Source organism: Scomber scombrus, chromosome 6 (genome assembly GCF_963691925.1).
Source record: "Scomber scombrus chromosome 6, fScoSco1.1, whole genome shotgun sequence".
In the NCBI taxonomy this organism is placed as follows: domain Eukaryota; kingdom Metazoa; phylum Chordata; class Actinopteri; order Scombriformes; family Scombridae; genus Scomber; species Scomber scombrus.
Window position 1 is genome coordinate 9,131,814 of NC_084975.1, and position 23,965 is coordinate 9,155,778.

Below are 23,965 nucleotides of genomic sequence, written 5' to 3' on the forward strand. Positions count from 1 at the left end.
TACAGTGTATAATATTAACGCTATTGACGATTTTTCACAATAAAATTCCCCAAAAATATGCAAAAAGTTTTTTTTCTGAAATTACTGTTGTAGTATGATTATCAGGTGACCCTTGTTGTGTATCATAATTTTGGTCATCCTACAGTGTATAATATTAACGCTATTGACGATATTTCCATTTTTTTTCCTGAATTAACTGTTGTAGTATGATTATCAGGTGACCATTGTTGTGTAGCATGATTTTGGTGAGTATACAGTGTATAATATTAACGCTATTGATGATTTTTCACAATAAAATTCCCCAAAAATATGCAAAAAGTTTCTTTTTCTGAAATGACTGTTGCAGTATGATTATCAGGTGACCCTTGTTGTGTATCATGATTTTGGTCATCATACAGTGTATAATATTAACGCTATTGACGATTTTTCACAATAAAATTCCCCAAAAATATGCAAAAAAAAAAAAGTTTCTGAAATGATTGTTGTAGTATGATTATCAGGTGACCCTTGTTGTTTATCATGATTTTGGTCATCCTACAGTGTATAATATTAACGCTATTGACGATTTTTCACAATAAAATTCCCCAAAAATATGCAAACTTTTTTTTCCCCTGAAATGACTGTTGTAGTATGATTATCAGGTGACCCTTGTTGTGTAGCATGATTTTGGTGAGTGTACAGTGTATAATATTAGCGCTATTGACGATTTTTCACAATAATATTCCCCAAAAATATGCAAAAAGATTTTTTTTTTTAATGAAATGACTGTTGTAGTATGATTATCAGGTGACCATTGTTGTGTAGTATGATTTTGGTCAGTATACAGTGTATAATATTAACGCTATTGACGATTTTTCACAATAAAATTCCCCAAAAATATGCAAACTTTTTTTTCCCCTGAAATGACTGTTGTAGTATGATTATCAGGTGACCATTGTTGTGTAGCATGATTTTGGTGAGTGTACAGTGTATAATATTAGCGCTATTGACGATTTTTCACAATAAAATTCCCCAAAAATATGCAAAAAGTTTTTTTTCTGAAATGACTGTTGTAGTATGATTATCAGGTGACCCTTGTTGTGTATCATGATTGTGGTCATCCTACAGTGTATAATATTAACGCTATTGACGATTTTTCACAATAAAATTCCCCAAAAATATGCAAAAAAAAAAAAGTTTCTGAAATGACTGTTGTAGTATGATTATCAGGTGACCCTTGTTGTGTATCATGATTTTGGTCATCCTACAGTGTATAATATTAACGCTATTGACGATTTTTCACAATAAAATTCCCCAAAAATATGCAAACTTTTTTCCCCCCTGAAATCACTGTTGTAGTATGATTATCAGGTGACCATTGTTGTGTAGCATGATTTTGGTGAGTATACAGTGTATAATATTAGCGCTATTGACGATTTTTCACAATAATATTCCCCAAAAATATGCAAAAAGATTTTTTTTTTAATGAAATGACTGTTGTAGTATGATTATCAGGTGACCATTGTTGTGTAGCATGATTTTGGTGAGTATACAGTGGATAATATTAACGCTATTGACGATTTTTCACAATAAAATTCCCCAAACATATGAAAAATGATTTTTTTTTTAATGAAATGACTGTTGTAGTATGATTATCAGGTGACCATTGTTGTGAAGCATGATTTTGGGCAGTATACAGTGTATAATATTAACGCTATTGACGATTTTTCACAATAAAATTCCCCAAAAATATGCAAAAACACATTTTTCTGAAATAACTGTTGTAGTACGATTATCAGGTGACCCTTGTAGTGTAGCATGATTTTGGTCATCCTACACTGTATAATATTAACGATATTGAAGATTTTTTAATATAAAAAATCTCAAATTATATCAAAACTAATTTCCCCAAAATAAATGTTGTAGTATGATTATCAGGTGACCCTTGTTGTGTAGCATGATTTTGGTCATCCTACATTGTATAATATTAACGCTATTAACGATATTTCAAAATAAAATTCCCCAAAAATATGCAAACTTTTTTTTTTCCTGAAATAACTGTTGTAGTATGATTATCAGGTGACCATTGTTGTGTAGCATGATTTTGGTGAGTATACAGTGTATAATATTAACGCTATTGATGATTTTTCACAATAATATTCCCCAAAAATATGCAAAAAGTTTTTTCTGAAAAGACTGTTGTAGTATGATTATCAGGTGACCCTTGTTGTGTAGCATGATTTTGGTCATCCTACAGTGTATAATATTAACGCTATTAACGATATTTCAAAATAAAATTCCCCAAAAATATGCAAACTTTTTTTTTTCCTGAAATAACTGTTGTAATATGATTATCAGGTGACCATTGTTGTGTAGCATGATTTTGGTGAGTATACAGTGTATAATATTAACGCTATTGATGATTTTTCACAATAAAATTCCCCAAAAATATGCAAAAAGTTTTTTTCTGAAAAGACTGTTGTAGTATGATTATCAGGTGACCATTGTTGTGTAGCATGAGTTTGGTGAGTATACAGTGTATAATATTGACGATATTGAAGATTTTTCACAATAAAATTCCCCAAAAATATGAAAAAATATTTTTTATGAAATAACTGTTGTAGTGTGATTATCAGGTGACCGTTCATGTGTGGAGTGAATTTGGTGAGACTACAGTGAATAAAAGTGGAGATATTGAATATTTTTTGCTTTGGTACTGCAATTTGTAGACGGTCCCTAAGCGCTCGCCTCAGTCTCCGCCCGCAGTGCATAGAGAGCAATATATTTCCTGCAGCCTGGAGGACGACTCGTTTTGGCGAAAATGAGTTTGTAGTCAATAGTCTACCTTACTACGATAGGAAAGAGACATTTTTTTATGTTTTAACAATGTTTCGTTTGTGAGCTATTGATCGCTGAAGTTCGAATCTGCCAATCTCTTTCTAACTTTACCTAAGTTGCTGAAATTAAATGTCTGATCAGTCTCTGATCCATCCTGCTCAGACTCTCTGCGCGGGGCAGCTCTCCCGCATCACTCTCTCGGTCACCTGACTGCAGCTGGATCTCTCTCCTCTCTGACGGAGCTACCAAACTCAACTGTTTCTCTCAAAGATAACGTGTTGTGTGTCAGGCTTTTATACAAGCTAATGGACGTTAACATTAGAGCCGACCTGTTAGGTTACGTTACAAGGCTGCCGGTAAACGTTGGCTGCGCTGTTTCTTACCTTGCTCTACGTTGACTTTACTAGTTCCAGCTTCACCGTCACCACTTTTTTAAAAATATTTGTTTAGAAAATCTCTAAGGCCTCTATTTTCCTCTTATCTTTTCTTTACTTTTCTGAGCACCGGGCTTGGCCTGACCGGACATTTTTAGCGTACTGAACTTCAAATGACAACATCAAATTTTGATCAGTGGCCAAACCATTTTTGTGTTGGGGGTGGGGTGGTTCTTGACCACTATTTCAAGAGCGATTAGGAAGAAAACAATTAAAAGCTTTTATGTAACTCAAATATTACACATCTTTTCCACAGATAGGCCTATTTTGAAAAATTATTCCATAATTTAATGTGGGCCCAGTTCTTGGCCCCCCCCCCCCTACCCTGGGCCCGGGACAACAGACCCGTTTGTCCCCCCCTATCGGCGGGCGTGACTATATGTTACAGTAATTAGCTCTCATTTTATATGTTATTAAAGACCATTAGATGTGGACAGGGTATTTGTCATCTGTCATCAGCAGGTAACAAAGTGAACTGCTAGTCTTGTATATTTTCCTATAACAAAAATAAGTTTTTCCATCATCAGATTCAAAGGCTTCAACGGATGACACAGGTGTGAATGTGAGGACGGCTGGTTGGTCATGAAAGTCAGTCATGCTGTTTCAGTGCAACTGCAAGTGGTGTGTGGTTCTGCCTGATTAAGATGGAGCCAAACTTTTAACTAATCTCTTAAAACTTTGGATATTACAAGTCCTACATGCAGTGTTTGGAGTACCCTAGGGAGACAGAGCAAGTAATAAATAGAAATATTATTACCTGGTAATAGTAGCCCAGCTGGCCCCAGTTGTTTGTTGTTGAGTTTCAAAAGGAGACAAGCAATGCTAACACTGGGCTTTTATAGTGATAGGGTGCTGCATGCAGAAGTGGGCTGTTCTTTTGCATTTACTTCTACACCTCTAGTCATTATTACTTACTTAGAGGTATTAAACATGGAATACTTGTTGCTGATTTAAGGGATAGCTGCTGTCTTCTAAGATTTTACCATTTAAGTGTTGGACGGGACTGTTGGGTTTGTCCAGTTGGTTTGGTAAGGCTTTGTCTTTTGACACTCAGGTGGTCGAACTAATCACAATGTTAAAATAAGTACACATCCGGTTAACAGGTATATGACTTCAAAATAAAATGAAAAAATCAGGGGATGACCGAGTTTTAAGAGTGACGACTCCGCAGTCATGAGACAGAGGTGTTTATTTTGAAAACCTTAACCAGAAACCGGTTTGTTTACTCATGCTAGCTGACAGCATGCTACATTGAGTAGCTCTGTGGTGTATCTGTGTTTTGACATGAATAAGTGCCTGTATGAAGATAGTGTGTTAAAAGAGAAGTTGTCAGGGAGTAATACGGCTTGTGTCGTCGTTGAAAAGTGTGGCACGTTGGACGTTTCCTACAAAAAGTGCCGCAGCTTCTCCTTCCTGCGTCGAGCTGCAGCTATAAGAGATGCTCTTGATGGTTTCACAGTGTAAGCGGAGCCCGTCTTACCCTCCACACGTCCAAATGTAAGAAACTAGAGAAAGTTTGCAGCATGTCACTGACAGTGTGTATGTGTAGTCTGTTGATACATCGTGTTGGAGGGACTCTCACCCTTTATGTGGACAATAAGTAGGTCCTCTACATGTAATCACTCATTTTAGAGTGAAGACTTCGTTTAAAATGAAGTGTAGTTTAAGGTTATGTTATGTTATGTTTAGGGTAGAGTTAGGCATTTGATGGTTATGGTTAAGCAAAGGATAAGTCTCCAGGAAATGAATGCAAGTCAATGTAATGTCCTCTGAAGTGATGGAAACACGACCCGAGTGTATGTATGTATGTTTTGTCAAATACAGGTCCGTAGATCAGTTTGGGGATTCTTGACACCAAAAAGTTTGAGAACCACTGTGTTAGAGTGTCTTCATTACCAGAAAATGAGACATACAAGTCGTGCCCTAACTGAGGGCATAATGCTGGCTGGGCTGTGACTTCTAGTAGGGAGTAATTTAAGTCAAGGACTTTGGCACTATGAGGGTAAATTAAGTTGATGGATATAGTGAGACAAATGTGTCTGTGTGTCTTTTAGATGATGCCAGCCTAAGGGGACATCATGGACAATGGCAAACCGAGCCGTGTGTGTCGGCCCCAGCGGATCAGTGAATCGTCCAAGGTCAGTGTGTGTGTGTGTGTGTGTGAGTGAGTGAGATGACACACTAACTAACTAAATAAATAAAAAAGACAGCACCGCATTAATATTAGAGCCATCAACTTGGCAGTAAAGAAGACAGCAAACCTTCAGAGAGGACATTCAGTGACTTTTGCTGAGACAGGAGGACAGTTTCATCACAAAAAGTTAGTATTATTGAACATGGAACTATTAGGATCAATCTTTCCTTTTATGATCTCTGCATGTTACGTCCTAATTGTGTAGTGCAGTAACTGTTTTGTTAGCTGACACCAGTAATACTGTATTACTGGTATCAATTTTCAGCCAGCTGCACTCATACATAAAGGTGCCTTTATTCAGGGAAATACAAAGGTTTGGACTCAAATCACAGGACTTGCAATTGCACTGTGATTTTGACACCAATGACTAGTGACTTCTCTATGGCACTAATGGCTTGGACTTTTGAAGCTGGCTTGGATTGAAGACTTAATAACAAAGATTTGAGACTTACTTTATGACTTGTACAACAGATTAATGGCTCAAGACTAAACTTTGAAAGTTAGAAAGAAGTGAGGTTACCAGAATACTGTAGCCCACTCCTTGTCTCTGCTTGAAGCCAGCAGCTCCAGGCTACATTAGCCATTACTAGCATAACACAAACATGTGATCAGTTTGCATTGTGGGTAATGTAGGCACCAGGATTCGACAAGCAAGAAGAGTAACAGAAGTTGACATCTCTGGTCCTGCTGCATCGTTTTTTACCATTTTTTCTAAAAAAAAAAAAATGTCCATCATCAGTCTGACAATGAATGACAATGACATTTCAGCTGAAAGTCAAATCATACAGAAAGTGGCTTTAAATGTGTATTTTGGTTTGTGTAATTAGCCGTATGAGGATATGAGCACTTACAAAAACTGGGACAACTGTCACCCTGTTGTTAACACAGGTTAATTAGTAAAAGGAGACTGCTGCTTCAATTATGAGACATCATTTTAGAAATACAGAAAGATTTAGACAGGTTCTAAAGAGAACTACGCTTTTAAAGCCAATTTGTGGTTAAAAAATCTGTCTCAGAGGACCTTCCACAAACTAGTTAATGTGTGGTGGTGCTGTGTTGACAGGTGTTCCGCTGGACCGATCAAGGTGTGGAGGTGTTGCAGGGCCTCAATGACCAGCGACAGCATGGCCACTTCTGTGATGTGATGCTGGTGGCAAATGACCAGCGGGTCCCTGCTCACCGTGCCCTGCTGGCCGTCTCCAGCCCGTACTTCCACGCTATGTTCACTCTGGGCATGAGGGAGGAACGCCAGGCAGAGGTACTGTACCGGGAACGATGCACGTAGTTTTAAGACAGGAAATCTATGTTAGTTGGATGAAGTGTACTATCGTAATCCAGCCTATTTTCTGACCTCTGCTATCCTCTTCCCATCTGCAGGTGGAGCTGGTTGGTATGTCCTACATCGGTCTGAAGGCTGTGGTGGACTTCCTGTACAGTGGAGAGCTGCCATTGGATGGGGGAAATATTGATCATGTGCTGGAAGCTGCCCACCTGCTACAGGTAACAGACAGTTCAGGGTCATTTCACATTGTTTAAGAGCAGTGTGAATTGCTTGAACAGATTTATTTTAACCAGTATAATCCATTTAAATACACCCTGATTTCAATCCTTACTGTTACCAATCAGCTCTGGAACATCTGTAGATCCTGAATCGTTCATCAATCAATATTATAATGAAGTGACTACGATTTGTGCATTTACAAACTCAAATGACTTTTTTGGCCACATGGGTGAAGCAAACAAACTGGTAACACCATGTTGATGTATAAGTACCTTTCATAAAATTAATGTTAGAGTACGAGTTCACTGGTAAATGTTTGACTATGTTCATGTTGTCAAAATGAAAAAGTAAAGTTGAACGCTGTGAAACCAAAACAACAAGCTAAAAGATGCTAAAATGTAGAACTCAGCTTATGTATATAGAGGTCATCTTTGTATTACTTCAGACTATTTTTACTTCTGTAAAATGCACCTAGCTACTTTATTTGTTATAGTGTCCATAAAAAAATATTTGTAATTTCTGTTTAATCCGAGAGTTACGTCTAACACGCTGTTGCCTTGACAATAATGCTGTGGTTCAGGTGTGGCGAGTGGTGGATTTCTGCTGCCAGTACCTGGAGAGGGAGGTGAGTGAGGACAACTACCTGTACCTTCAGGAGCTGGCTCAGCTCTACAGTCTGGAGCGACTCGACACCTTCATCGACCACTTCATCCTCACACGTTTCTCCACACTCTCCTTCACCCCCGACTTCCTTTGCAACATTCCTTTACACAAGCTCACCTCCTACCTCTCCAGTGGCCAGGTAAGGTACTGTAGGTTGTTTATATGTTCAGACGGAAAGCTTTATTTTGATGAATGATGAGAAGCCACAGTGAGTAATCTCTTCTCATCATCATCATCATCATCATCAGGTTCAGCATGACAGCGAGCAGGCACTGCTCCAGGCCGCCCTGCAGTGGCTCAGCCAGACTCCTGAACGAACCACCCACGCCAGACAACTCCTCTCCTACATCCGCTTCCCTCTGATGCCAGTGGGGGACCTGGTGGACCGGGTGCTGCCGGGGATACGGGCCCTGCTGCCGGAGGAGGCCGGCTCCGAGTCCCTCGTGGAGGAAGCGTTGGGATACCATGCAACCCCCAGCGCTCAGCCACTCCTGCAAAGCGGACGCACCACGCTGAGGGGAGGAGTGGAACAGCTGCTGCTGATTGGGGGAGAGGTACACTGGATCATTTTAATTATGATGATGACTCACTGCTTGATGTTTGACTCCCCTAAAGACTTGAGGCTTTTGTATATTGTAAGAGATGTGACATGCTGTTGTAAGACTTGTCACTTACCATTGTAAGAAGTTTAAAATACTCCTGAACTGACTTGAACTTGTTCTATAAAAAACGTAGACTTTATTTGAGTATTGCTATAATAGGAGCTGTAATCTGACTTGGACTTGTCCTTAAAACAACTTGAGACTTGACTTTAGATTTGCTGTTGACTTGTAAGACTTGTAACTTACTATTTCAGGACCTGCGATTAGACTTGGATTTGTCTTGAATGGCATGAGACTTGACTTGGATTTTTAATAACCACAACTGACACAAGACACATAAAAACACTAAAAACCCACACAAAAAACAAACTCAGTTAAAGCAGCTGCTCTACAGTTGAGCTGCTGCAAGCAAACTATTAGCTGGAACACAAACTTATTATATTCCTGTAATCTGTCTTTACCTCTTCAGGTGTCAGAACGTGGAGAGGAGCTGAGTGCTACTGTTTGCCGGCTGGACAGCGAAACAGGAAGTTGGGAGGTGGAAACTGAGCTACCGGCCCAGCGGAGTCACCACTGCCTGGCAGTGCTTGGGGGCTTTATTTACGCTGCTGGGGGCAGCTCGTCCAGGGATAACGGCGGAGACGCAGCCTGTAACCTGCTCTACAGATACGATCCCCGCCATAACCAGTGGACCAGGGTACTGTACCAAACAGCTAGTTCCTTCTAAATCAGATACTTTGTTTGCAAAGGAAATGTATTTTGCTGTTTAGCAACTAATAGCTAGCCCAGAAAGAGTGACTGTGGTGTTCTTCCAGGGTGCTCCAATGAACCAGCGGCGGGTGGATTTTTACCTGGGAGCGGTGGGAGAGTGCCTGATTGCTGTGGGTGGCAGGAATGACACCGGAGCTTTGTCATCTGTGGAGCTTTACTGCCCCGCCGAGGACTGCTGGTCATATGTGGCAGAACTGCCCAGGTACAGTAGGAACACCAGTTATTACTGCTGTTTCATGGCATCATTTCTGCCACCTTCATAAGGTGTCCTTTCAATATAACTATTACTATACTAATAAACTATTTATTATAACTAATAAACTTTATTTATAGAGGACTTTTCAAAATCCAAGTTGCAAGCAGCAAAATACACAAATCATAAAATAATTACCTTTTAAAAGAGAACAAATAAAAACCATTTGATGAGTAAAAAGAGAACAGCAAGAACAAACCATATTTAAAGGAGATAAAAAGCAATTCAAGCAAAATTAAAGCTCAAATAAAATCAGGAAAGGCCCTCCGATAAAAGTATGTTTTAAGAAGGGACTCAAAAGACAGTTTGTTCCAGAGCCTGAGGGCTCTGACTACAAATGCGCTGTCCCCTGTAGTTTACAGTCTGGACTCTGGAACAGACAAAAGACCTCTGCCCAAGGATCTCAAAGTACATACTGGCACATACTGCTTTAAAAGGTCAGAGATATAGCTGGGAGAGGCCATGAAAAGCCTTACAAGTAATCAGTAGGATCTTAAAATCAATTTCTAAAACATACTGGGAGACAGTGTAAAGAGGCTAAAACAGGATGATGTGATCACATCTCTTTGTTCTGGTTAAAAACCTGGCCACCCTACAGGCACTACTGTATTGTACAATACTGGTGCCACTCACAGTGATTAACCGACAGTTAATTATTGCTCATCTCTGCTGCCCCCCTTAAACTCTACAGACAGCAGACAGAGAAAATTAGCAACTAACTGGTTAATATGAAAGGGTATTCAGCATTAACAAACATTAAAGTTGCCCACAGTGCATGATATACAAAGCTAAATTACACATTGTTGAATAATTCAGTTTAACAAAAGGAAAAAAAAGATACTGCCTCCCCTCCTGGTGCTGTCCATGCCTCTGACAGATTTTTTATGACTGATGTAAGGCGTCCCACACACTAATCTGATTTTAATAAGTTTACCTTTTGAACATTACCAAAGCCCAAATTAGTACAAGTACAAGTGTTAACTAATTTTCCTAACCTTTAATTGGTGAAATTTGACTTCAGTGGGTTTGTGTTTGCATCTGTTTGGGTAAGTCATTAAGGCAGCTGAATAGCCGATGTTACATACATTTTCACCTCCGTCCCTCCAATTCAAGCAGCTCATCTGATTTGAATGAGGATTACACCCGTTTGAATAGAGAGCCAACCTGAACAAAAATATGCATGATTTTTTGTCTGTGAAAGAATAAAACACGGAGGAATGGTTTGTAAAAGAAAGTAACATGTTTATTTCACATGCATAGTAGAAATTGAATGAAAACTATGAAACAAGTTGAATAAGGGAATTTTGAACTATTTTGTACTCTTCTGTAATGCAACCAAAGATCATTAAAATAAATGAAAAAAGAAAAAAAAAGAAAAGCTGAACAAGTCAAGAAAAATGACACACTGTCATTTGAAATGGCTACACCATCACTTGTGGGCATAAATGTGTTTGTTGGCATTTTCAGAAATGAGTTCTGCTATGGCCTCCTTTGTTCTGAATGACCAGTGACAATACTGTTGATAAGCCTGTAATAACTTCATTACACAAAGCTCGAGTTACTTTTGTCCTCCAAAAAACTTGTACGGCTTGGGCGAGCTCAAGCTTTGTGCCTGGCTTTGCCTTCTTTTGGATGAAATCATTCATCGAGTGCCAAACAAGCTCAATAGGGTTCAAATCCGGTGACGCTGGTGGCGTCCTTATCCAGTTTATTCCCTCCGATATGATGCAAGCTGCAGCAGCGGCATGCTTTGGATCATTGTCCTGGAAGAAGCGGTGTTCTGACCCAAAACGCCCCCTGATGTATGGTGCTGCAACTTCTTTGATGATGGCGTTCTCAAAATACTGTCTGTCCATGAGTCCCTCGAAAATGACCAAAGGACCTGCACCATGTCGTGAAATCATTCCCCAGATGTGGAGATTTATGGGATGTTTGGTTTCAGCTGCCACCATCGTCTTGCCTGTAAACAAAACGTTGTGCCACGTCTCCCCAGACTCCAGCCATTCAACAGCTTGCCTGAGCCTCATGTCTTTGTGGCTATCTCTTATCATCGGGCAGGGGTCGGTCTTTCCAAGCTTTTGGCGGACGCGGCGTATACGGGTCAAGCTCAGCGGAACTTCATAATTTACCTTAATTTTCTGCTGTACAGCTTTAGCGCTCATCTCATCGCTGGCTTTTGACATCTCACCAATAGCAGTCAGGATATTTCTGTTGAAGTCAGAGAAAGAAAGAACGCTAGATGCTTGCACACTCTACATATGTCCAATAATACATCTCATCAACAAATGTACAACGTGAATCTTATGGCTGCTTACTGGTGAAGTTTCCTTGGACAACAGCGGCGGGGTTGTCTCTCCTTGAAGTGATATCTCACAGTTCTCAGTGAAACTGTAATGCCCAGGCTTGCAAAATGTTGCTGGATCTCCTGTGATGATTTTCCGTTGGCCCGCATGACCCGAATCTGTTGGGAGTTCTCTCTGTTGATGTGTGTCATCTCTGTTGTGCGTTGTGATTTCAGGGGCTGCTTTATGCACACTTATAGCACACACAAGTGGGTGTGTTCCAACCAACTTTTGCAGTTGGCTCATCCTCCTCTGGATATCACACTATGCAACTGTTGAGCCCAAACACCATTAGCATTAGAGTACTTTTTGTTTGCACTTAACGGGCCATCAGTGTGTCTTCACTAGCCGGAGCCCCAGCAAACCGCAGCATGAACTACTCTTTATGTGGAGCCCAGACACCATTAGCATGAGCATTGCTTTGTAAATGTAAATGTACCTTCACAGCTCTTTTCACTTAGTAGAATAGATTGTTATGACTGATGCCTTTAGAAATAATAGTTCCTTAAATGTTCTGTCGTCTGCAATGTTATCGCCAGACACGTTTCAGTTGGGTCCATATTCTGACATTTAAATAAAAACACAGTTGTGTGATTGGCTGCAGGGCCACACAAAATAAGGAAGCAGGGACACAGTGTAAAGTAGGCTTCTTGCTTCCTACCAAGCAGATGTTTTATCTGACTATTTACACAAAATGTATGAAAGAAGACAAACAGTCTGGTTTGTGAAATGCTATTGGCAGTTAACATGTCAAACTTGGAAATATAGTTAAGAACATACTCCTTCCTTTATCAAGTGTTAAGACACATTTTTACGATATACTTTTTAGATCTTGCTCATTTTAAGTATATCTTTTAATTGGATGAAGTCATCAGACATCTGGATCTTAAGTTATCAAAAGAAACAACCTTAGTTATTTTTCTACCTTCTTGTAAAATTGGCATCGAATATAATAAAGTTTCTTTTTTTATTCAAAAAGAATTTATTCTCAAAGGTATTCTCCCTGCATCCATGTCAGTTTGTCCTGGCCTGTTGCTGTTCTGGCGTGCACTGCATGTCTACACGAATGATATCCCTGTGAACAGCAGATTAAGTCATTGACACAGATGAGCGCAGCGCAGACTATACCAACAAAGTGCAGAGCAGAAACACAGTAGAGATTACAGTTTTTCACATTTCACTTAGCATGTTAAAATATAAAATGTTGGCAGGTAAACACATTAACTTTAAAACAATGATATTATGGAAGTATGCTGGTGGCCTAATGGTTGAGGCGATAGGGGTACCTGTGTTATATGTCATGCCTCTGTCTCTCTCTCCCCCTAGTTTCATGTCTCTAAGCAGTTTATCAAATAAAGGCAAAAGCCTGAAAAAAATCCTTAAAAAAGAGACTTTACAGTCAATTCATTAGGCTTGTAAATAAGCTAATGGTAACAGTCAGCTTAAGTCACAGCAGATCAAAAATAACCTTTTTTTCTGACTAGGAGTTAAGTCTCATGTCCAGTTTTCACTCATTCAACACGTTTAACTGCTGTGTAATGCATAGCATTATAGTGCCTATGTATTGTTTTGCCAGCTCTCTGTTTCTTAATGTTCTTTGTTGGCGTTGTAATTCTCAGCTTCTTCTGTCTTTTTTTAGGTTTACTTACGGCCATGCTGGAACCTTCCATCGTGGTGTGGTCTACATCTCAGGAGGTCATGACTATCAGATCGGACCGTACCGCAGAGAAGTTCTGAGTTATGATCCTTCAAAGGACAATGATGTGTGGGTTGAGTGCCAAGCCATGTCTCTGGCTCGGGGCTGGCACTGCATGGCCTCCCTCAACCACCTCATCTACGCCATCGGGGGCAGCGACGACAATGAGGACACCACCGAACGCTTCGACATCCTGCAGGTGGAGTCCTATGACCCACGCAGCGGCCAGTGGACCCGGGTGGCGCCACTGCTGTTGCCCAACAGTGAAGCAGGGCTTGCGGTTTGGGCTGGGAGGATCTATGTGCTGGGTGGCTACAGCTGGGAGAGTATGGCATTCTCCAGAGCCGCTCAAGTGTACGACCCTGACAAAGACTCATGGTGCAGAGGGCCTGATTTCCCAAAACGCATCGCAGGGGCCTCGGCGTGTGTGTGCCTTGTGAAGCCCTCACCATCTTCAACCTCTCCAGAGAGGAAGAAATTAGGGCACAGGGTAAAAAGAAGAACAGACCCCACGTAGCATAATGAAGGACCAATGAAGGACTTTTCTCTTTGTATAAAAGTGCAAGGCCTGACTTTTTGCTGAAAAGTAGAGCCAAAGATTTTATGTCCTCTACATGAGTAGGAAGGGGTTATGTGCTGGACCATATCTTGGTCAGAAGAGGCAACTGGCCCCCACAGAGTCTGGCACTTTGAAGCTTGGACCAGCCTTTAGACAGAGTCAAGCTAGCTGCTTCCCTCTGTTTCCATTCTTTATACTAACTAGCAGTGTCATTGCCAGTGTCTGCCCCATCTCCTCTATGGCTGTGCTTACTGTTATTAACCAGTTCATTGTACATTTACAACAGTGCACTCTGCACCGTGGGCAAATCTACAGCAAACAGAGTGGAAAGTCACAGGAAGTTTGACATAAAATGGAGCAAACACACGACAGATTCTTCTGTACACTTGTGATCATTAACATAAGACATTAACATGAACTCGCTAAATGTGAGTTCACTACCATGTCACATTATCACAGTTTAACCGGCATATATTGTGATGTTTATATTACTTATTCGCTATAGCAGACCAAGCAGCAACTACCATAACCAAGCCAATGTGTTACTGTAAAGTATGGCTGCTAGAAGCTGTAATAGACTTGCATTCAAAAAGCCTCAACTTGTCTCTAGAAATACAATCATTTCTTTCAACAAGTCATTATGGATGCCATCTCTAAATTCAAGCCCTTTAATATGTGTGCAGGTGGCCATTTTGGAAATGACTGCTCCCTTAATAAGACTTACAGTAGTTTTGATGTTTGACAGCTGGGTCATCTGCTGTTCTCCCCGGCTCCTGGACTCACACTTAGCTGGACTATTTCACTAAGTTTAATATCAATTTATTATGATGCCTGCCCTATTAGCTCAATTTAGATGGGATGCAACAATTATAGATTTTGACAGTACAATTATAGTCTATAGTAGAGGAAAAATCACGGTTTCATGATTATTATGCATTGCGGATGGATAACATCACGTAGCTTTTTTTTGGGAGCAACAGACACACTCTTTGCCAGGGATTCTGCAACAACCTAACTGCGGCAGTATCAGAGGTCTAGTCTGAGGCTAAAAGTGAATAACAAAAATGATCATAAATAATCCAGCACAAGATGAACTTTTATTGGACATTGCAGTAATGACTAGTTGATTTCAAATATAGTATTTTTTATTTATTATTATTATAATAAGACTAACATGAACTCTATTGATCCCCTTAGGGAAAATATTATTAATGTAGGTAATAAATTGAAGTGCTTTTAAAATCAACTGCCATCCATGCCTATTTTTTAAAATTCATTTTTAATAATGTATTTCAGCAATTCATTGTATTTTACATGTGGTCTGAAAAAAGTTGTTGAGTCTTTACCATTACAAAATCATGACATGAAATCGGTTAACTGCTACATCCCTAGACTCTTGAGTAGCTGATTGTGTTCCCTTAACAAGACAATATTTTTATGTTCAAGCCAAAGGGCCAATTATCAAAAAGTCATACATGATGGTTGCAAACACAGACTGTGATGTCTCATATATCAGTAGTCGTGCACAATCTTAACACTAGCTGCAGATATGCAGTTGTAGAGCTTTGTAGGTGCTCATGTGATATTTTGAAGACTGGTGCAAGATAAATGCAGAGGCCCTGTTTAGGGGATTGAGAGAGAAAAAAAAAATCACGTTTTAGGATGTTTCAGTGGTAAAACATCTGCAAGAACTACTAACACTGTATGCCGGAGCATTAGCACCATACAGAAACGGTTTCTTTTGATAAATATTGGGTAAGGTGAGCAGCTCACATTTCCAAAAAGTTAATCATCATTCATCAGAGCTCCAGGGTCAGACTGCTGTGCAGGACTAATAGAAGAAGAATTGTCTATTATTGTTTATATGTGATCTTATTTGTTAAGTATTCTGTCTGTACTCCATGTTACACAACGAAGCATACATTCTCACAGAGAAACTCTCAATGCTTTTCGATTGTCCACCAGCAATACTACCCTAACACACATATAGCACAGAGTGTATGTAATGATATTATCATGTGATCAGTATTGTATGTTGTAATAAAACATATGCTGAGTGTTTCAAAATGATTTACATTGCTGTGCATTTGTAAGTATATTCTTGTGAAATTGTGTTTAAACAAAATTATGCCTTTGATTGTATAAACATAAATGTTTTATTCAATAATAAGAGAACATTATAAAAAGTAGAAATTTCAGCCATATAGAAAAGAGCTTATCAATGCCGTGATATTTGTTGCCCACATTGATAGTTGGAAAATGAATCGTCTTCACTTTCACAGTTTATCATTAATAAGTAAACAAGTCATCAATGAATTGAATTAAATTACTAGTGTACGTAGCTGCATGACCCCACTCTTGTTGATGTGTTAGGCTAAAAGTAAATCCAGGTTGCTCCTCTCTTCAATGGACAATCATACAAAGGGGTAGTATGGATGAGACTTGATGCTGAGAAACAGAACAAACAACAGTTAGAAAAATACCCTTCACTGATGCTAAAGCTACTGTGTGTTTTGTCTTACTCGTCGAGCAGGCAGGCCTTCCACCCTCGGTCCAGTCCTCTCAGTGCTGCCATGTCCTCTTCAGCCAAACTGAAGTTAAATATCTACACATAACAAAAGCATGGACAGATTTTGACAAGAGGGTTCCACAGACAGCAACAGGCCTACGACATTTGAATATTTTAAACAGAGTACACTGTAAAAACGTCAACTTGATTAATGTTGACTTACTTAATTTATATATTGTTGGGCCAACTTTCTGCAACTGAATTAGTTGAGACAACATGTTATATTGTGTTGTTACAGTACAATATTGGAAGATACACACTGAGTGAACGCATAGATTCATGTTGAGCCAATTATTTACCTACACTGCTGACTTGCCAAGTCTAGAGAAATACAAAACGAATAATGTGTTTTCAGTCTTAAAATAAATGTTATGTATATTTTAATTTATTCGTGTTTAGAGTAGATTATCAGACACTTAATCTAAGATTAAAAACTGTGATGTAGAGTAATCTAATAATTTCTTACGCAGTTAATGTTAATTAAACACAGTATCATGAGTGTCAAAAACATAAATATGGGATTATAATATTGCATATAATTGTTTTTTTAACACTACAGTGCAGTTTATTTATTAAGTTAAATATTTTGTCCGCTACCTGTGCACTTTGCACCGGGCAGCAGAACCGGGTCCAATGAAAGTGCACAGCATCAATTTAAGAAAAACAGTTGAAAAGCAGGAATGACCATATCTAAGGTTCTTTTCTGGTAAGTAATTACTATTCAAGTATTATTTCAAGAAAAAAATGGGTTGTCTTTTTTTATTGAGCTATAATGTTCATGTGTCTGTATTAATTAAGTTTTAGCGCAGGAAGTCCCTACCTAAAGATCTGAGACCTGCAGTAATCACTAACAGCTTTAAAATCAGCTCTTAAAATCTATCTTTTTGAAATTGTTATGTGTCATCCATACATTTTACCTTCTAGTTGTAATATGTTACTTTTAGAGGCCTGATTTGATTTAATTTATTGTGCTGAGTTGTTACACCTTCAATACAGAAAAGTAGGAGCCAGCAAGCCAGAGAGCCAGGGTATAATGAAGAGAGAGGGGGAAGAGTTTCTACCTTTGTGTTTTCAAGGATGTGATGAGGCTTGTCACTCTTCGGGATGACTACAATACCCTGCTGCACATGGTACCTCAGCAATACCTGGGAAAATAACACTGTTACTAACAAAGGAATACACATGTGCTCATATACATGTATAGAACACGTACTCGCACTGACCTGTGCAGGGCTTTGTCTGTGCTTCCTAGCTATTTCTGTTATGACTGGGTCCTCCAGGAGCTTATGTGGATCAGTGTCTCCTCTGAACCTAAATAAAATAATAAAAAAAGAGAAGAGAGCAAAGCAGACACTCCTCAAGTTCCGAAAGACCACAGCATAACAATGAAGTGAGGTGTTGTGAGATTTTCTGGCCCCCTATAATCTCACAAAGCCAGACTAAGTCAGTAAGATCCTATAAGAGTCTAAGAGTCCACAACCACAATCTGCACAACTGATCCATGAAGAGTTTAAGGTCTCTAAAGTTAGGTCGAAGCAGTTTCTATGTAGAGTGAAAGGCAAAGAGGTTTTACTGGGTGTGCTGATCTGTAAATTGCACAATCTGTAAAACCCTTCGTATGCTGACAGTAAGCATGCTGCACTTTTAGGAATAATCCTATCTGTAATTTAGAAATGAGAGAGCACAGGCTAATCTGCGCTAATGCTAATGTTTAACTATTTCTCCTTACACTTTCTCCAGGGGTGAAAATGAGAAATGTGAAAAATAATTTTGGAGTAATCAAACTTTGGAGAATGAGCACACCTAAGATTATTATTTTGACTTTATATCTATATTCTTCTTGTGTGTACTGGTTGATTTCTTGATTATGTGAACTGTGGTGTTTGGACTTTTGCTCCTCATTTGCCCTGATATCTAGCATTTGTCCCACTTGGCACGAATGCCACTGACTGCTGTATTCTAATCTGTAGAAGGCAATTTGCTGAAATGTTGACCTTCATTTGTTGTAGTAGCAGTAGTATGTAGCTTTCCTGTTCTTTTTTGAAGTCTGCCTCTGAGCTAACGTTTCCCCTCAGTTTTTTATTGACACACCTAGGTTTGTAACATCAACAGGAGCATCCAGGTGCAGATACCTAGAATTTTGATTCATTTTGAAACCAGTCTTAGACAGTGGAGTGTGTGAGTGAAGCTGTGTGTCTTACATCTCTGGCGGTCTTGCAGGTGAGCCAAAGGGGCTATAGGCAGTCAGGGTGATGTTTTTGGATTTACAGTACTCTATTAGATCGGTCTGTACCATGTAGGGATGTAGCTCCACCTAACACAAACCAAAACATGAACACATTAGGATGCTAATCTTACAGATTTGGTCTATTTCTTCCCAAACGATCGTGGAAATAAAAGCATAACTTGCATAACCATGATGACATAGAACGATTCTTTGCTATTACAATAATTACTTATTCAGTTGTTATCATATGATGCCGTATGAAGCTGTACCACATCACTGTGTGACCCAACGCCTGGCGTCATTATTGTTTGGGAATATTTTCGCTTTTCCACAACAGGAGTTTTATTTCAGCCCTGCACAGGAACTGTTTTTAAATCCAATGTCCACACACAGTGCCTCCACTGATCCTCATTCTTACTTTCTATTGTATAACAAAAGCAAGAAAAAATCTTGTCAGTGTGATGAAAGCTGGGTCAACACTGATAAAGTACGACTGTCAGACTTTCTCCCGCTAATGGCAGTAAAGGAGCAATAGTAAATATGCAGAACCTGATTAACAGCAGGGGGGACCGAGCACAGAGCAAGAAGTCTCTCCAGCTGCAGCATGTTGAAGTTGGACACACCAATGCTCTTCACCTTCCCTGAGGCTTTCAGGGCTTCCATCCCCTGCAAGCAAAACAGCAATGAACACACATTTACCATCCACTTTCAAGTACTTATTAGGTTCAACTGAAAAAAACATTTCCCATCCCTTTTGTCATATTTATTGCTGTGTTTGAACATTTCAGTGTATAATTGGGGCCTGCTGGTGGGACAGTTATGTCTGAACTATCCAGATACTAAACTGAGGAAAAATCAAGTCAGACAGTGAGAGAGAGTGTTCTTACCCTCCATACATCTACATAGTCTATGTCGGAGGTCAGCATCCTCCCATCCTTCTTTGGAAAAAGCTCATCACCCATTTTCTAAGAAGACATTCAAAGGTAAAAGTCAAACAAGAGCTTGTAGGCAAACAGACATGTGACTTTTCTGAATGTTTATAATAGCTTTTTCCTTTAGAAAACTGTAGAGACACAAATGACTCTTAATCAGACTTAAAGTGATATTACTGACATTGGCAATGTATGAAATTGCATGTAATGTGAAAGGATCGCACTTCTGCAGTTTTAGATTCTTTTGACCTCTTTTAGCTCATTGTTTTGGTTCTCTGGCCTCCATAGACTCTATGGTTGAATTTTTTCTATATATTTGTGTATATATTTATACGAGTTGGGGGAGACCAAAACAAACATATATTGAAATGAGCATTTGTAGCTGGTCAGAAACATGACTCCAATGGGATGCCCAAGTTGCACTTTTTTAGCTGGAAATGAAGTCAACCTGATACATATAACAACCTGATGAGCCTGTAGTGTATTGGGTCTATTCTTTGAATTTGTTTTGCCATCTTACTGCCCCCCATGTTCCAAAATCACACTTTTTAACACATTTATTCTAGGGGCTGGATGTTACATTAGAGGGCTACTAACTAGACTCACTAAGCCTGGGCTAAGGACCTCTGACCCTGGGCAGGGTAAAGACATTCAAAGGTAACAGTCAAACAATTTCAACATTTTTTGGGAACGCAGACACCTCTTTAAGGCAGATGGATTTTGCCTTAACAAGTCTGGAGTACAGCTGTTAAGCTACAACATTTTTTATTTTGTGCGTCAGTCACCAGCAGCCCCTGCCAAGGACAAGAGGCGAGACAATCCAAAACAACAGATAAGACAGCTTTCTGGAGAAGAATTGCTACTGCCTGAGATAAGGACTGACCATGAAAGACATCGCAAAAGTATTATTCCAAACCTTTAGGCCGACAGGGAAATGCACAAGGTAAAGATCCAGGTAGTCCAGCTGGAGGTCTTTCAGGGACTTGTTTAGGCACACAGGGATGTCTTCTGGGGCATGATGGGTACACCACAGCTATGAAAGAAAAGGTACAGGAGAGAAGGGATCAAACCAAAATAAAATAGCTATTTCTTCTTTTTAATGCATCAAATGGTGTTAAAAGGAAAACATTCAAATTAAAGAATTCTTGAAGAACCCTCCTTGATTTATTTGTAGTGTTCAATGTATTCAACTAAATGGATCCGATGTGAAAACAAGATGTAATTCCCCTTCCTCAGGTTACACCTAGCCTGCTCCAACACCTGTTGGACTGTTTCACTCACCTTACTGACAATGAACATATCCTCTCGTCTGATGATGCCCTGCTGCATCTTTGAGCGTAGGGCCTTGCCAATGTCCACCTCGTTGCAGTAGCTATAGGCGGTGTCTATGTGGCGGTAGCCGGCTGCAATGGCAGCCTCCACTGCACCCTGGACTGAGGTGCGGGGAAGATGGGAGGACTGCAACAAATACAACATTCTCAAATAGGCCTTTCAGTTACTTTCATACACATTCACATTTCTACCTCCATTTCCCCATTATTAAAACCATTAAAAACTGCATTTCTCTTTGTGTTGTACCAAAAAACGGTCACCTGTAAAATACTCCAGGAAATTCTATCCAGTCTGATAGATACATAATGCAAAATGCAGTGTGGAGATCAGCCAGTGTGTAAGAAACTGACATCTGTGGAAAATACACTTATTTGCTTTCTTGCTTAATAGTTGGATGAAAAGATGGATACCACTCTCATATTTGTTAAAGAAGGTGTTACATCCAGGTGACGGTTAGTTTACTTTAGCATAAAGTGTGGAAACAGCTGCAGGCTGAAGTTTCATATTTAAGACGTCAACGTTTTATCAAACTAGATTTACCATTCAAAGTACAAAAGACTAAGATGAGCTTTTTTACCTCTAAAGCAAAATTGCTGCCACAATACAAATGTAATCAAATAGTACACAAAAAGGAACAGCATGCTTTATCCAGAGACACAAACACCTAGAGCTAATTAATTAACCAGCTGCACCTGATCTCTGTTTGTTTTATGATGTCTTGAGGAAGTCACTGCACCTGGCTACACCTCACCTCTCCAAAACCACAACTTGTCATTTTTACATATGTGTTTGTGGCTGATTTAAACAAACAAGATACAACATGCTAAAAAGTTAGCATGGTGTATTTTTGAACACTGTACTGAGCCAGGCTAGCTGCTTTCCTTGCTTCCAATCAATATGTTAAAGAATGACTTAATCATTTTTCAAGTGTGTCTTAAAACAACAGTCAGGTGTCCATATGAACAGCGAGAGAGGTTTTCCTCACTGTAATCATTCCCCTGTTCATACTGGCTATTAGAAGATCCCATTCAAATATACTTTCAATGTAAGTGATGGAGGACAGAATCCACAGTTTGTCCACATATTCATTTAAAAGTTGATGTGAAGCTTATTTGAGGTTTCAGCAGTCTGAGTTAGTTAGTAAGTTAGTTAGTTAGTTAGTTAGTTAGTTAGTTAGTTAGTAAGTGGATATCTGACACATTTACAGTCTTTTAAGCATCAAATTCCCTCTTTGTGTTTCCTTGGACAGTGTTTCCCTGTTGAGCTGTGGTGGAAGTAACAAAAAGAGAGACTTTGGCACTAAAAACACTGTAATGTTGAAAGATATCTACTTGATTTGACTAATTTGGACGGCTGAAGCTTCATACTTGCTTCAGATCAACTGTGAAGATTGGCGCCCATCACTTACATTGTGTGAAGGGATCTTATAATGGTCAGTATGAACAGGAGGAATGATTATAGCAAGATGAACATGTTTCAATATTAATTTGGGCTCCTGACTGTTGTTTTATGAGAAACAAAAATTGTCCTCCTTTGAGCTGAGCTAATCGAATCCTAGTTCTATCTTCATAGTTAAAACACATACATGAAAGCAGTAGACATGTTCTCATCTAACTCTTGGCAAAATGTCGAGCTCTTCCTTTAAGGCGAGACATTTATGCAGCCTGAATGGAAGTACAGCCTGAAAGATTCCTGGCCATTTGACTTGCAGGAAGAATAATCATTTAACCAATCAGCGTCCAGTATTCTGCATATCCCCCCTTCATTCAGTACAGTATTTGCCAAAGATCATTAACAACATTTCTATTAAACAGTACGAATGAAAACAAAATGATGACAACTGAATAACATGGGTTATGTACAGTACAAAGTAGATAAGGAGTGAGTGTTGAGGCTACCTTCCAAGTTCCCAGACCCAAAACTGGCATCCGTGCGCCATCATTCAGCTGTATAGACCTGGCCACCTGTGTGTCCTCCATGAAGTACATTTAACCACAACAGGAGAAAAAAACAACTCGTGCACTGTCAGAGCTCTTCCTCTTTTTCCCCTTCTGACTGCCGCTGCTGAGTCAATGTCCTTCCTTTTTCTTTGCTGACTCTACTTCTCTATCTTGTGTGTTTCTTTCTTTCTTTCGCTCCTTTTTCTTTCCCTTTTACTGTTTTCACCCTCTGTCCTTATCAGTGCAGTGGTTAATAATTGGACAATGCACAAGGTACTTCACCACCATCAAGTATTTATGTGTACACTTAGTAAGTGAGGAGGAACATGTTGCAAAGGTCACTCTTCTCGTAAGGGTAGTGCTATACACACACACACACACACACACACACACACACACACACACACACACACACACACACACACACACACACACACACACACACACACACACACACACACACACACACACAGGCAGGGTCACACTGTGAGAAAAAAAAGGTTTAGAAATGTGCTGTGATGTTTCCAGTTCAACAATAGATGGTGATGTTGCATCATTGTGTAGCTACAGTACAAATGCTGCATATTTAAAGAGTGGAACATTCTCTGAGCCACAATCAAACAATAATTTATCAGTGATTTTTGTGAGCATTGCTAGCAATTTGTTATTTAAAAAAATATTGTTAAATTGAAAAAAACTAATATAATTTAAATACAACATTTTAAGGCAACAGTTCTCTAAATGAGTTTGGAGTGTGGACAGGTGGCTCAGTTATTTGATCAGTAGCAATAATCAATGAACAATAATAAGAGCTGCAGCCACGCTAGCAACTCTGAAACTGTAATCTCTACAAAAGTTGTCACAATATTTCACTCTGAACTGCAAATCTCAACCTGATGGTGGTGCTAAAGGTCAGATGATTACCAGTCATTATGATTCATTGTCAGGGAACAATGGATGTTAAATGGATGCAAAATTTCATTTCAGTTTAGACCAAATGGTGGAGAAACAGAGCAGTAGGCCCACCCTGATGGTTAACTAGTGCAATACACTTAGACATGCAACATACATTGTTTTTTCTGCCTTGGCACTGCAAAAGAATCTGACATTGATCTCATCAATGTTTGAGCAAA

At 39.4% G+C, this 23,965-nt stretch overlaps 2 protein-coding genes across 4 annotated transcripts; one reads left to right on the forward strand and one right to left on the reverse strand.

The window, feature by feature from the left end:
• Positions 1-3,246: 3,246 nt before the first annotated feature.
• klhl36 (kelch-like family member 36) lies at positions 3,247-15,902 on the forward strand. 3 transcript variants are annotated; one of them, XM_062420124.1, is made up of 9 exons: positions 3,247-4,748; positions 5,306-5,389; positions 6,509-6,703; positions 6,823-6,945; positions 7,527-7,748; positions 7,858-8,163; positions 8,681-8,908; positions 9,027-9,184; positions 13,217-15,902. In XM_062420124.1, the coding sequence occupies exons 2-9, from the start codon at positions 5,330-5,332 to the stop codon at positions 13,788-13,790; spliced, it is 1,866 nt and encodes a 621-aa protein (XP_062276108.1). In that variant the 5' UTR covers positions 3,247-4,748; positions 5,306-5,329; the 3' UTR covers positions 13,791-15,902. The 3 variants fall into 3 exon arrangements, with proteins under 3 accessions (XP_062276108.1, XP_062276110.1, XP_062276109.1); XM_062420126.1 differs by having other exon boundaries at positions 3,247-4,711; XM_062420125.1 differs by lacking the exon at positions 3,247-4,748 and having other exon boundaries at positions 4,785-5,389.
• Positions 15,093-23,103, reverse strand: zgc:56622 (uncharacterized protein LOC326033 homolog). The gene is made up of 10 exons (XM_062420127.1): positions 22,791-23,103; positions 20,842-21,018; positions 20,477-20,593; positions 19,516-19,593; positions 19,178-19,294; positions 18,603-18,715; positions 17,625-17,712; positions 17,463-17,546; positions 16,355-16,437; positions 15,093-16,280 (listed from the first exon to the last, which is right to left on the reverse strand). Exons 1-10 carry the CDS (start codon positions 22,878-22,880, stop codon positions 16,247-16,249), a joined length of 981 nt encoding a protein of 326 aa, XP_062276111.1. The 5' UTR covers positions 22,881-23,103; the 3' UTR covers positions 15,093-16,246.
• Between the last annotated feature and the right edge of the window lie 862 nt (positions 23,104-23,965).